At 43.1% G+C, this 13,400-nt stretch overlaps 1 protein-coding gene across 2 annotated transcripts; it reads left to right on the top strand.

The window, feature by feature from the left end:
* The first annotated feature begins 3 nt into the window (after positions 1–3).
* Positions 4–13,339, top strand: zmp:0000000881 (uncharacterized). Of its 2 annotated transcripts, XM_061820423.1 has the most exons (7): positions 35–111; positions 2,730–2,880; positions 5,986–6,151; positions 6,472–6,610; positions 8,283–8,390; positions 9,014–9,461; positions 10,395–13,339. In XM_061820423.1, the coding sequence occupies exons 1-7, from the start codon at positions 94–96 to the stop codon at positions 10,763–10,765; spliced, it is 1,401 nt and encodes a 466-aa protein (XP_061676407.1). In that variant the 5' UTR covers positions 35–93; the 3' UTR covers positions 10,766–13,339. The 2 variants fall into 2 exon arrangements, with proteins under 2 accessions (XP_061676408.1, XP_061676407.1); XM_061820424.1 differs by lacking the exon at positions 2,730–2,880 and having other exon boundaries at positions 4–111.
* The last annotated feature ends 61 nt before the right edge of the window (positions 13,340–13,400 follow it).

Below are 13,400 nucleotides of genomic sequence, written 5' to 3'. Positions count from 1 at the left end.
CCGGTCAGGTAAGCGTCAGCTCCATTTTGTAACGCTCCGAGTATCGCCCAGGAGGGAGGAACCTGAACGCACCAAGCAGGTGTAAGTTCAGACATGTTTCGAAACACCGAGGTAAGTGCATTAAATTTAAACTCGTTATTTTGGCAAGTGCCGACTGATTCAACAAACAATCTAGTCAATATGAGTATAGTACACATTTAAAAATGCAAATTAGTTTGTTTAAGCACAGAATATTTTTAATACGGCCATATACGAACACTAAACTAACACAACATCCCCTCCTAGTATAAGTGGTACGACCTAGTTGGCGATAAGGTGACTAAAGTGTTCTTTGATAATGTTCAACAGACTCAGTTTTTGTTTTGTTTTTTTGAAAGTCGAGCGAACTTTTTCCTTCCCGCTCGAATATGTAACACCACATTACCTACTGTAGTTCGAGATCATCCACATGAGTTAACAATAAAAACATGTTACTGACAGTTTCCATGCCAAGTGACGTTCGGGCGCAGAGGCGTTGATAGATGAGTCATTGCATTTTTTAAATTTGTATTTCATAATATATTTTTTTTTAATAAGCACACATATCCGTACCGCATGACAATATGAAATGAAACTCACACAGTCACCACCTTGGTATTTTCTGACCTTCAGTGCAAGTAAATTAGTCAGAGAGAAACCAAACACTTTGTAGGCCACATTTGGCAACTTGAAGGGGGAGATTGCGGTTCTCAATTAAATCTCGTTTTGTCATATTTGGCAAAACTGTCACTATCAGGCTGAAGCCAAATTATATTTGAAAAAAAAAATTATCCCTCTGTGGCACCATCTTGTAGCTCTGATTTTATTTTTGAGGAACCACTGCGGCTGAAGAAGAACAACCAACCAGAGACAAAATGCATGACTGACGAGGTGTCAATTCTTTGCTGTGGACCCACAGGGACAATCAATACCATTTCACTGGCAAAGCCTTGAAGCCTTGCGCTAACCTGTTAGCTTGGTTGCTGAAATGAACGGAATATCCTGCTCTGCAATACAGAAAATGCCCCTTGCGTTGGCCTCACATTTCTGATGATCGTGGTTTGGTTCGGTGTGGAGTTTGCATGTTCTCCCTGTACCTGCGTGGGTTTTCTCCAGCACTCCAGTTTCCTCATATACCTAAAAAACATGCATTAATTGGAGACTCTAAATTGCCCCAAGGTGTAATTGTGAGTGCAACTGTTGTCGGTCTCTACGTGCCCTGTGATTGGCTGCCAACCAGTTCAGGGTGTATCCAGCCTCCTGCCCGATGATGGCTGGGATTGGCTCCAGCACACCCATGACCCATGTGAGGATAAGTGGCTAAGAAAATGGATGGCTGGATGGATGGCGAGATGGATGGGTACAACCATCCAACCAGAGACAAATAGCCGAATTCACACACGATCATTTGCCAAGTAGGAAGGATCTCTAATCCTGTTAGGGACTTTTAGTACAGTTTTTATATAAAGATCAAAGCTTTACACAAACCCTTCAACACATTTAAGATCATTTGCATTTATTCTTTGAGTTAATCCACAATGTTTTTTAGAGTATCAGCGAGAGCGTCTACATATTTTATTATAATGATGATTTAATCATTATTGGTTATAAAGAACACAATAGTTAATCAAACAGACTTTTCGGAAGGAGGCACAGTGGTTCAGCTGGTAAATCGCTGGGCTCACAGTTCTGAGGTCCTGGGTTCAATCCCGGCCCCGCCTCTGTGGAGTTTGGATGTTCTCCCTGTGCCTACGTGGGTTTCCTCCCACATTAATCCATTAATTGGACAGTCTAAATTGCCCCAAGGTGTGATTGTGAGTGCGACTGTTTGTCTCTATGTGCCCTGTGATTGACTAGCAACCAGTGGCAAAGATAATGGATGGACTTTTCTGAACTTTTATTGCTGTCGTGTTTGAGTGTTGCTCTCCAGAGGTTGCTATGGCTTCGACTGTCCACAAGATGTCATCATCACTGAAGCCTTAAAGCTTTGAAAGCCTCAGTGCTTCATGATCATGAGGCATCAGTTGCCCACGACTAGAACAAACCCAAATCCAACATTTTGCTTGTCTTCTCTGATATTTTTACTCACTTCCACAATCCATCAATACATTTTCATTCCAGACTGTGAGCACTAAATATATTAACACACTTCAGCCCAATCATCAAAATAACACAGACAGAAAATTCTATTCTGTCCTAGTTTACAAAACTGCCACTCATGACGTGGATCTTACTTTTAGCCCTTTTTTTCCGCCTATTGTTTAGTTTGTGTTGCAACTAAGGAACAAAATGTAAAGCAAAAAGAAATACACGTATTGTCATGTGACACCAACAGCAGTTTTACTTCCTGATTAAGTGTATTGAAAAATAAAGTGCAATACTAATATACATCAAAATGTATGCCAATAATTTACTCAGGTTAGAGTGTTTTAGTACATTTCATAATTCAATAGAAAATGTAAAACCTAGATTTCTTTTCCCCTTGTGTGCAACTACTAAAATCTTCATATGGGTGATAATTTACTTCTCAACAAACGGAAAGGGAATTGTTTCCTTTGTTATAGTACATGTGAAAGGAAATTATAGTTTAGATGCATCTGTGGGTGCTGCTGTTTTGGTTAACAACACCGTTGAAATGGGCTTAGCTCTATGATGACTCTTTCTACCTGTCTTTTATCCTGATGGGAAAAGAAAGCACATTCACTTCTTAGCCTGAAGCAGACTGTTACATGGTTCGTCAAGCCGGGGCAGGTCCTCCCTCCAGCTTCCAGGGAGGCGTGCTACGAAGGAAGCCCAAGAATCATAAAAGAGCTAACTATGTCCATTCGTGTTCAGACCTGACATCTCCACTGTGCCTCAACGGTAAGAAGATCCAATCCGTGTTTGGTTTCTACCATCTTAATATTGACTTTGACAGATGGCGTATGCTGATTTTATTCCTATATTTCTGTTTAAGATGGAGTTGATATTTTGAATCCTTTTACCTCTGCTAGTTTTTCCTGTTTGTCTGTCTTTACTTTGTAATTCGACCGGAGAACAGTTAGGTGTAAACACACTTTCAGGTTGTCCAATTCCATGCAGCCAAACACGGGAAAAAGTGTTATCTTTTTTTTTTCCCGTATTATATTTTATATATATTCCTGGGGAAAGGTGGAAATCATCAGGCGGCGATGGTAATGTCAATGGTAGGGACGCACCCATGCCAGGAATGCTCATTGGCTCTTATTTCATCACACATTGTTTGCCTTTGTCTTCATGAGAAGATGCGCTTTGACAGATGACAGATATGTAAATGGCACATGTACATATATGACAATATCAACACTATACAGTCAGATATCAGTGGAAAAGGCAATAAGAATAGTCAGCAACAATGTGACAGTTATATTGTACATACAGGGATTGACGCAGAACAAAGAACAGTATCTATTGTACAAATATAAATGCACAGATTAAAAGCTTCTACCAATTCATTATTAAGTTTTTTGTTGCGTTAATTGAGCTGTGGGTTTGTTTCATCTTAAAGGGAGTTAAATTACATGTAATCATCTTTTAAATTCTTTAATCTCGACAATTAATTTAAACTATTCCACATTCACCCCCAGAGATAGAATATTTGTGGGCTTTAATACATATTTCATCTGTATTAAGGCAGCATAGAGCCAATGCTACATCCCAAATACTAAAAAAAAAAAAAGTTGGTTTGGTAAGTAGTGAGCCAAAAAAAAAAAAAAAGGCAGTTGTGTTGTTACATAATTGCTCTCATCCAGAAACAAAATGACAGACATTCCCGTCGCACCAATTTCACAAATGTTCCAAGGCTGCTTTGGGTGGGGAAACCCACAAAACATATAATCAAAAGCCTTTTTCGATGAGCATAAAAAAAAAAAAAAAAAACGTTTTATGGATCCAAACCTAAAACTCCAAACCCAGAGAACTCATTCAGTTGCCCACTTTCACCAATCAACATGATATTAGGTGACCATGTCTAATGTAACATTCATTCATTCCTTTTCTGAATAATTTCTTCTCACAAGGGTTGCGGGTATGCTGCAGCCTATCTCTGTTATCTTTGGGTAAGAGGTAGGGTACAGCTCTGAACTGAACGGGCAATTAAGAGTCTTCATTGAACCTACAATCCATTTTGGGTGTGTGTGGGAGGTAACTGGAACGGCTGGAGGAAACCAACGTAGGCACGGGGAGAACTTGTAAACTCCACACAGGCTGGGCCGGGATTTCCACCCAGTTTCTCGGAAATGTGAGGCAGGTGTGTTAACCAGTCATCTATTGTGCTGGTACTAACATAACATGAAGCACAAAAAAAAAAAAAAAAAAGTCTCAAGAAACCTTGCTAGAAATTGAACAGGAAGTCAGCCAGTGCAAAAGGGGCATGACTCTGTAACCGTCAGGATTAGGTCTTTTGTGGTTTAGGAGGCGGGAAGGTGGAGGAACCCATTTCAGGGAAGCCGAGGGGCAAGGCAGAAGTGCAGGAACCTCAAGCTTGTGTTTAATTTCAAATAACAGTAAGGCAAACCAGGTGCAAGGAATAGTAGAGAAAAATGAAGTGAATACTAAAAAATAAAATAAAGTTTGAATAAAAAGATTTAAAGCAGCAAACAAAGACTGTGTGTCAGGATTGAGATTGAGAGTTTGCTCTAGATGCAGAGTGTACAAGGATAACTTGTGAGCCAATGTTTATTGGTCACAAAAAAATAACTCTGAGGACTAGAGCCAGGATAACCAGGATTCTGAGGGGGACCAGTCTGGCAGGGTAAGGATCCGGGTTGTCGGTGGGCCACAAGAAGTGAGCGCCGGTTTGTGTGGAGCAAGGGCAGACTGGTGACAAGGAGCAAGGATCTGTGGAGAATCGAGTTATGAGGTTTTGGGGAAGCAAAAAGTGGACAAGACGGCTGGGCTATGAACTAGAGCGTTGATGGTTTAGAGTTGTGTTGGAGTCCCTCAAGGTCTTAAGAGCAGTCGGGCATAATTAGGATGATAAGGTGCAGCTACTAGACCCTGTTACATCAACCTTGCAACCTAACCCTCATGACACACGCAAGGGCTGGACTCAGTGTGTGACTCACCACAAAAGCAAACAAAGCATGACAATGAGCCATGATGGACTGAAAGAAACCAAGGAACTGAATTCAAGCAAATTGACGAGAGCGAGGAAAACCTGGATAAGGAGGGAGCTGATAGGCTGAAGACAACGGGTGGAGACAGTGAGCGCACCAGACATGAACAATACCGGATAGAGGAAAACAGAATCTAAACTAAAACACAAACCATGACAGTAATACCAGAGAGGTATCCCTGAAGGCTTAATGTTGGAGCCAGAGCTTTATACAAATAATTGATATGTCACGTCCCATCGGAAACAAGAGTAGGACCCAAATGCAGGAACTCGGAAGACGCAAGGTAGTTCAAGAAGAGACACATTTATTATATGCAGAGGTAGGGGATTGAGCAGGCAGTCCGGTGCAGCAGCGGTAGTTGGGACGACGGGCGAAGAGAGCAGATGAGCGGACAGGCAGGATTCGGTACACGGGAGAACAATCAACGCAGGCAGAAGTATCAAAGGAGTCAGGCTTACAAGGTTGGTCAGAGAACGGACGAAGGTCGGTACACACAGGTTCAATCAGGGATACCGGAGCACACGAATGGGACATGAAGCTCAACGAACTGGCGCCGGCAAGTTGTCATCGCGGTCATATAAATCCATAGCATAATCAGGCTGCATGAGGCGCAGGTGTGCACCTTCCAATCAGCGCACCTGCGCGGACACCCGCACAGCTCGTGCTGAAGCGGCAGGATCATGACATGATACAGTTGTCCATAAAGTGATATTTGCAAACAGAGCGCTCACTGGTTCCAGATTTCCTCGATTATGCTCTTGCTTGGATCTCATAAGGCCATACAGGAATAGCTTATGATGTGAAGTGTGTCATAAGTACTGGTATCCTTTAGCTCAGACAAAGACAACTCGGATGGCGTACTCCACCGGTACTCTGGCACAAGGATGCTTCGGCAAGGTTTACCGGGAGAAGTACGACGACACCTGGGCCGCCATCAAGAAGGTTCCCCAGCACCTCATAAGCAGGAAGGATCTGGAGAGAGAGTGTGACGTGTACAAGTGAGTAACAGGCTAACCACTAGTTACTACAAATTCTGAATACATCAACTTGTCATCCGAGCACAAAGTAGACATCATGAGCTAGAATCTGTAGCAGGTAACACGAGCAACAAAGAAAAAAAATGGAACGAAAACCATGAAAACAAACCATCATCAAATCAAAGTAAAATAAGTTCATGTATATCGACTTGTCTGAGTATTGAGTAGTTACCGGAAACAGACTTGCAAGTAGCAATTTCACACCACTGCAAATCAGTAATCACCGTAATAATATCCATTCTTTGTCATCATCTGTTCATTTTCCATGCGTTTGTTGGCAGCAAAGCCAACCACCCGAACATTGTGAAGCTGTTGGGCAACATCAACCTGAAAGATGGCAAATGGATCATTCCGCTGGAGTTCATCTTTGGAGAGGACCTGGAGACCACCATCTTCAAGGCGGCCAAGTCCAAAATACAGGTGAGCACGCAACCCGATGGCAGCTTCATTCCGTCTACGGCAATGTCGTTTGTGTGTCCCGCATCTTTGACGCACAAAGATGATGAGGGACGCAAAAAGCTTTGTGAATGCGTGCACACTGAATCATAACATTCCTTTCCTACGTAAGTGCACGAGACTCAAATTAACCCTAGAGAACCAATGGGGTCAATGTGGATGTCTTCGGTTCGCTAGGGTTAAGCGCTCTCACATCACACATGGGAACCTTACGTGTTAATAGGTCACAAAATGTTTAAAATGCTAGCTGTTTCGGCAAAGATCCCCAAAGGCTGTTGATGCGTTAAAAAAAATTGAGAATTCCCATTTGTTAGGATTGATTCATTGTTAGGTGTGTGGTGTGTTGTCAAATTCAAAACTAATGGCGCTTAAAATGGAATGAGGAGGATCGTTTTTGTTTCTACGTCTCAGTGGGAAGTTGTTTTTGAAAGTGCATTTACTGCAGTACTGTATGTGAAACGCCACTATTCAACAAATCTCAATTTAAGATTTCTTAGATTAGAATAAAGCAATTATTTGAGAATGAAAGAATCTCAAAATTTCAACAAGGTAATGAACTGAAAATCAGAATTGAATATGAAGGAACCAAGGTGGGACAGTTGCTTAGCTGGAAAGCGTTTGCCTCACAGTTCTGAGGTCCCGGGTTCAATCCCGGACCCGCCTGTGTGGGGTTTGCATGTTCTCCCCATGCCTGCGTGGCTTTTCTCCAGGCACTCCGGTTTCCTCCCACATCCCCAAAACATGGAACATTGGTTGGACACTCTAGATTGCCCTTAAGTGTGATTGTGAGTGTGAGTGCTAAGTGTCTCCATGTGCCCTGTGATTGGCTGGCAACCACTTCAGGGTGTACCCTGCCTCCTACCTGTTGACAGCTGGGATTGGCTCCAGCACTCCCGCGACGCTCGTGAGGATAAGCGGGTAAGAAAATGGATGGATGGATGAAGGACCAGACCAAAAATTCAACCAGGACCAGACTGAACAGTAAGGGCCAAGCTCCTGAACAGCCCCATGCAGGAGTCTCCCCATTGGATGACCCAGGAGCGAACCAGCTCTGGGTCAAAGATTTGGTCTCTTGGATCCGAACCTGGCACAGATTGTTGTTCTTGTACCTGCAGAACCGCCCACTCTGCTGGAAGATGGGAGGAGGGCACACCTGGAGCTCAGCACACATGGGCAGGCCCGAGACCCAATGATGTCAAAAATGACTCACAACAAAATATAATCGTGGCAGACCCAAACACAAACTGTATATTACATTGACTGAGAGCAAGAGAAATGGATATCACAAAAATATTGTACATACAGAGAGAAAAACTGAAGACTGGGACACATTGATTGTGTGACATGCATCCTGGAGTTTAAAATGATCTATACATCTACGTCTGCGGTGAGCAGACTTTTGTGCCTACACAACTGTTGATAATTTAAATGCTTGATTAGAGGAATTCAAGTCAAAGTTGACCCCACCCCATTCTAATACTCCTGAAGTTTTGTTTCTCTATCACACTTTGCTAATTCCACACATGAAAATTCATTCAAGCCCGAGGGAGAACAAGCAGGTTGAGCAGTTTCACCTGAGCTAAAGCCTTCCATCTTTTCATTTTTCTTTTTATTTATTGCTTTTTTTTTTCGACAGCTGACACCAACAAATCGAGGCAAAATCATCGTAGGCATGTGTGAGGGGCTCCTGCATCTTCACTCTAAAGACATCGTCCATCAAGACCTCAAGCCCGAAAACATCATGGTGGGTCAGCGTGTTTAAATCAAGATTACCTTTTGCCCAAATCAATAAACTATTGGACCAATCAAAGTCATAGCAAAAGAAACATCAACTTCATTATGCCATGTACTTTTACAACAGTGATTCGAATACATTTTATATCTAAAACCATCTTGTCTGTCAAATACAGGTTTGAAAAACACTGTAATGATCAACAGGCACTAGTTGATGTACCAGAACAGTTTATGAGTTGAAGATAATGATTAGGTGGGTAATCTGAGTTTGGGAAATGAATTGGGCATTCACCAAATAAAAAATACAAATACTGAAAAAATACATGAGAGAGAAACTGATGGGCTTAATCAGCACCAGGATCTCCTTTAGTTGTGGGTTTTTTGAAAGGATTTTTTTTTTTATGTCACTGATAGTAGAGTGAGTGGTTCATTTGTCTGACTTTGGCAGTGTGGATGGTTGTGTCTATATGTAGGGAATAGATGAATGAAAAAGTGGTTCCATACTGCAGGTTTAAATACAACTAAACCGTACTTGAGCATTTTTTTTATGTACCACCAGAGAGAGCCCACGTGTAGCACACTTTACAAAACAGTTCTCGTGAACCCACTCCTGTAATGTTTCTCGGACTCCAGGTGGAACACAACACCAACCGAGCCGTGATCATCGACCTGGGCCTGGCGAAGTTTTTCCGACGCGGCCTCAACTCGGCCGTGGACATGGGTAACGAAGCCTACTCGGCCCCCGAGGTTCTGCAGCGCCACAGCCAGCGGGACCAGCGCTCGGACGTGTGGGCCATGGGCAAGATCATTGCAGAACTTTGCGCCCGCATCCGACTGCATACCCCCAGCGTGTGCCCGGACAAAATCCGGGAGGTGATGCACAACCAGCCCTACTGCCAGGCCGTGTGCAGGATGGTGGAGACCAACCCCACCCTGAGGGCCTCTATGGTGGGCGTCATCATAGACATAAGGAGGGCGGGCGGAGGTCAGGGACACCTCGCCCCGTCGCCGAATCAGATCAGGAATCGATCAGCGTCGCCAGGTCGGAGAGGAGCGTCTCCCTTCAACAGAGATAGGCGAGGTGCGGAAAGTTTTAATATAAATATATTGAACTTTAAGGTTGAATATAAGTAAACATTACTTGGGCAGTGTCACCAGTGATTCATGTACCACACTTTGAGAATCACTTTGATTTATATTCTTCCCTTTCTTCGCTTCAGACCTATCTTCCTGTCATTGTTTTTTCTTCATTCCTTTTTTAGCTGGGATTCAAACCCTGAACCTGAACTGTGAGGCAGACGCCCTAACTTATCTCCATTGTGCTATTTTGGTTTCTGTCGCTTTCCATCAATGCATCCTTTTTTATTTTTAATTTTCCCTTCAGACATTCATTGTCCTTTTACCCTCCTTTATTTCTCGTTTCCCGTGCCAGGATTCGAACCCAGCACTTTCTATTAGTATTTAAACAACCAGGTCACTTTACTTTAGGGAATTCCGATAGCTTAATAGAAAACACGGTAAACGAGCTAACAAATAGCTGCTACGTTGCGGCATTATCCCCTTTTGATTAACGGATATTTGAACACAAAAGGGGAAGCAACACATCTAGACATATAAAATACTCACAGGCATACATCCTTTTTCTGTGAAAAACGAATCGTACTGCAGCCGAGCTGTGAAATTATGATGCATGAATGTATCATACTGCCCCCGTGTGGTGAAGGCACGCACAAACACCAGATGGAGCACAAAGTGGGACTGGAAGAGAGTAATGGCATGTTTCTGCAAAGATGATGTGAGATAGGAATGTTCTGAGCGGCGTGCATGGTCACAGAACAAATGAAACAAGTCAAGGCATCAATGTAAGAGACACTGTTTATAATCGGATTTTAAAAATGGTTATATGTTTTAAAATTGTCTTAAACTGTTAAACTGGTCCACGATTTTCAATTGAAACAATGTGGAAAAAAAAAACTACTTAATGAATAATGACAAATTTCTAATATTTTTTCAGCTCACTCACCAATGAACAGGCGTGGATCCCCACTGGAGTGGGAGCGCAACCCTCGACCGGGGATTCAACTCGTCCAGCACCGCGCCAGACAACCCCGCTCGGTCTCCCCGCAGAAGACCCAAGCGCTGGTCCCAGCAGGCGGTAGAGGTGGCGTTGGTGGTGCACGTGACCTGACCAAAGACATGATGAAGATGGGCTTGTACCAGGAGGCCAACCGGGATCTGCCGCACCACCTGCCCGCCAACGGCCGGGTGATGGTGCGCCGCTTCGAGGAAAAAAACGGCGAGGTTGAAACGTGGGCGCAAAAGGAGGTGGTGATGCGTGACGGCAAGATCGTCAAGTACAAGGATGTCACCTTCAACAGTTCATAATCAGAATCCATCTCAGGTGAGCTGGGGATACAGTGATCCGGCGCTTTATTGCGGATGGTTTGCGCCCTTGCCCCCTTTGGGGCTCTCTGAGCGATTGCGCTTTATTCATTTTAGATTATACAGGCAAGTCCGAATTTAGTTTTGCTCCACAAGTGTGGCACCGCATTGCCCAACATGCCGGGCAGCACTCGGCTACACTGGAAAGATACACAGTAATTAAGAACAGGAAAAGGAGGCAGAGAAGGTGGTCTGTGTTCCACAAAGCAGAAAGAATCCAGTATATGCTTCTGTGTTTGTAGTATGATGTCTGTATATGTTGTTGCTCAGCGTTGAAGGAGTTGTTTGAAAGTTTTATAACTACCTACAGTTATCCCATTCTATGAGGTTTCACATTATGTTAGCATTTAGCTAGCAGACTTTTGTTGGACAAATGGTTGAACAGTTCAGTGCAAATAAACATTTTAATTTCCTTCCATCCAATGGGCCACTCCAGATTTTAGGGCACAGCACTCCATGGGGGCAACACTAACGGGATAGGGACCGTGGCACCCAGTCGGGGATCTGGCAGTCAAACTCACAGTGCTTGAGGGATTATCCAATACGTTTATGACGGGGTGGGGGCATCTCTTGTACCCAGGAGCTGCCCCCTGGAGTGCCACCCTGTTGGGCACACCTGTCGGCCCTCCATCCGTTGGCCAGGGTGGGCGTTGACTACAGTGGCTGGATCTACTGATCGAGAGGGATGTGTCACATCCCCGTGGGTGGGTAGCACAGTGCGTGTGACAGAAGATGGGGGTGGTGGTTGGCCAAGGGGGCAACAGCGGGTCCCTACGTTCTCTTCCAGGGTTCCAGTTTTTGGGGTGCTGCTGTTGGGCCTTGAGTTTGCCTGGGGGACCGCTTGGTCTCTCTTGGCACAGATGGCGTCCTATCTATGGTACAATCGTCTCCTTTTGTTGTGACATTTATGTTGAATGCGATTGTGTCAGTTTACTTGCATGTGGCTGCAAGCAGACCCCTGAAATTCCGTTGCTGGGTGTGGGACCACTCAACTCATTTACCATGAATAAGGTGAGGAATAATGTAAACTGTTTAAAGCAGGAGTACAACTATAAAATGATGGCCTCTCTCAGTTTTTTTTCCATTTCTTGTTGGATCTGAACCATATCCTCGACAAGAAACAGGAGGTCAGTGTGTTCGGCCTTTTGGGTCATCATATAATATGGCACCAGACCCTCACCCATTATAGGGCTTTTGGGTAAAACTTTAGCCTCATCTCGAAATTTCCCCCTACACCTTAATATCCCCAACTTTGTGAGCAGTGTTTTATGTTTGCACGTGCAACCACAACGACTGTTGACCCTCTGGGGAGAGCAAATACAAGCTTGTGAATAAGCACACCTGAGCACATGTTGGATGACAGCCCAAATGGGACAGCTGGAAAAGGCTTTTGAGTCATTTCCAGACCTGCGAATTCGAGACCCGTGACTGTGAAGTAGGCATAAGCGTTATTTACGAGGAAAAATATAAAATATTGCTTTTTATAATTTTACTCATGTTGTACTGTTTTTTTTTTTTTCAGGGTGGGGGGGATGATTTCACTACAGTAAATTCAAAGTACTTGAACCCTCGTTTGTTTCTTGGGAACATTTTCATGGTTGGATCAGCATAACTTGCTGCATGTTAAAAAAAAAAAAAAATCCCCTGCTTTTTTTTTTTTTTTTAAAAAACAGTCTTGCCCCCCTTTTTTCCTTGTGTCCACTGCAATACCTTATTAATCAAATATTGAAAAAAAAATGTACCTATTTTGAAAATGTGAACTCACACTTGGGCCTCACACCACAGAGCTAGCTTGGTGGATACTACATGTACAGAAAAATGGACATCAACTAGGAAATTTTAACCACTGGGAACGCCCTCACATTCATTGCTGCACATTCTCGAACTCACTTATTTGACTTTTTTTTGGGGGGGGAATAACCCATTCTGTTATTTACTTAATTTTTTTAGGGCAGTTTTTGTGGTCAGTTCAAAACAAGAAAAGCATTGTTTTTGGCAACATCTGGTGCCAAAACACTACATTGAATTAGTATGGGAGTATGGGGGGATTCATTTAGACAAAAGTAGCGCTTTACCACCATATATATATTTATATATATATATATATATATATATATATAGGAAGGGGGTTTCAATGGATTTATTTTCGCAGTCGGGCTAAGTTCCCATGCTGTACATCAGAGCATAACTCACCCTGGTGTTGAAACAGGAGTTCAGAACATTCAGATAGGGATATCACTTGCTCCCAAATTGTGGCATGCACTATACCTTAAGAAATGCCTGTTCAGTTGACCAAAAAAAACCGTCAGAACTGTGAGGCCAACACTTCACAGCTGATCCACAGTGCCGCTGTTGGTATTTCAGTAAGACTTTTTTTTTTTATTTGCTTCAGATTGAGTTTATTCTCATTTTAACTATAAAATGTGATTGTGCATTTTAGTAATTGTAAATTTTAAGAATGTGAAGCACAGAGTCCTCTGTGAAAAGCATAAATAAAATTTCCTTATTTGTTTGTCAGCTGTGTCACCTTTTTCCCCCTCTACATATATCGATATATGTATCGCCATTAGAGAGCTAC

The sequence above is a fragment of the Syngnathoides biaculeatus genome, chromosome 5, assembly GCF_019802595.1.
Source record: "Syngnathoides biaculeatus isolate LvHL_M chromosome 5, ASM1980259v1, whole genome shotgun sequence".
In the NCBI taxonomy this organism is placed as follows: Eukaryota; Metazoa; Chordata; class Actinopteri; order Syngnathiformes; family Syngnathidae; genus Syngnathoides; species Syngnathoides biaculeatus.
The sequence above is the reverse complement of the archived record's forward strand: the minus strand, read 5'-3'. Positions and strand labels throughout refer to the sequence as shown.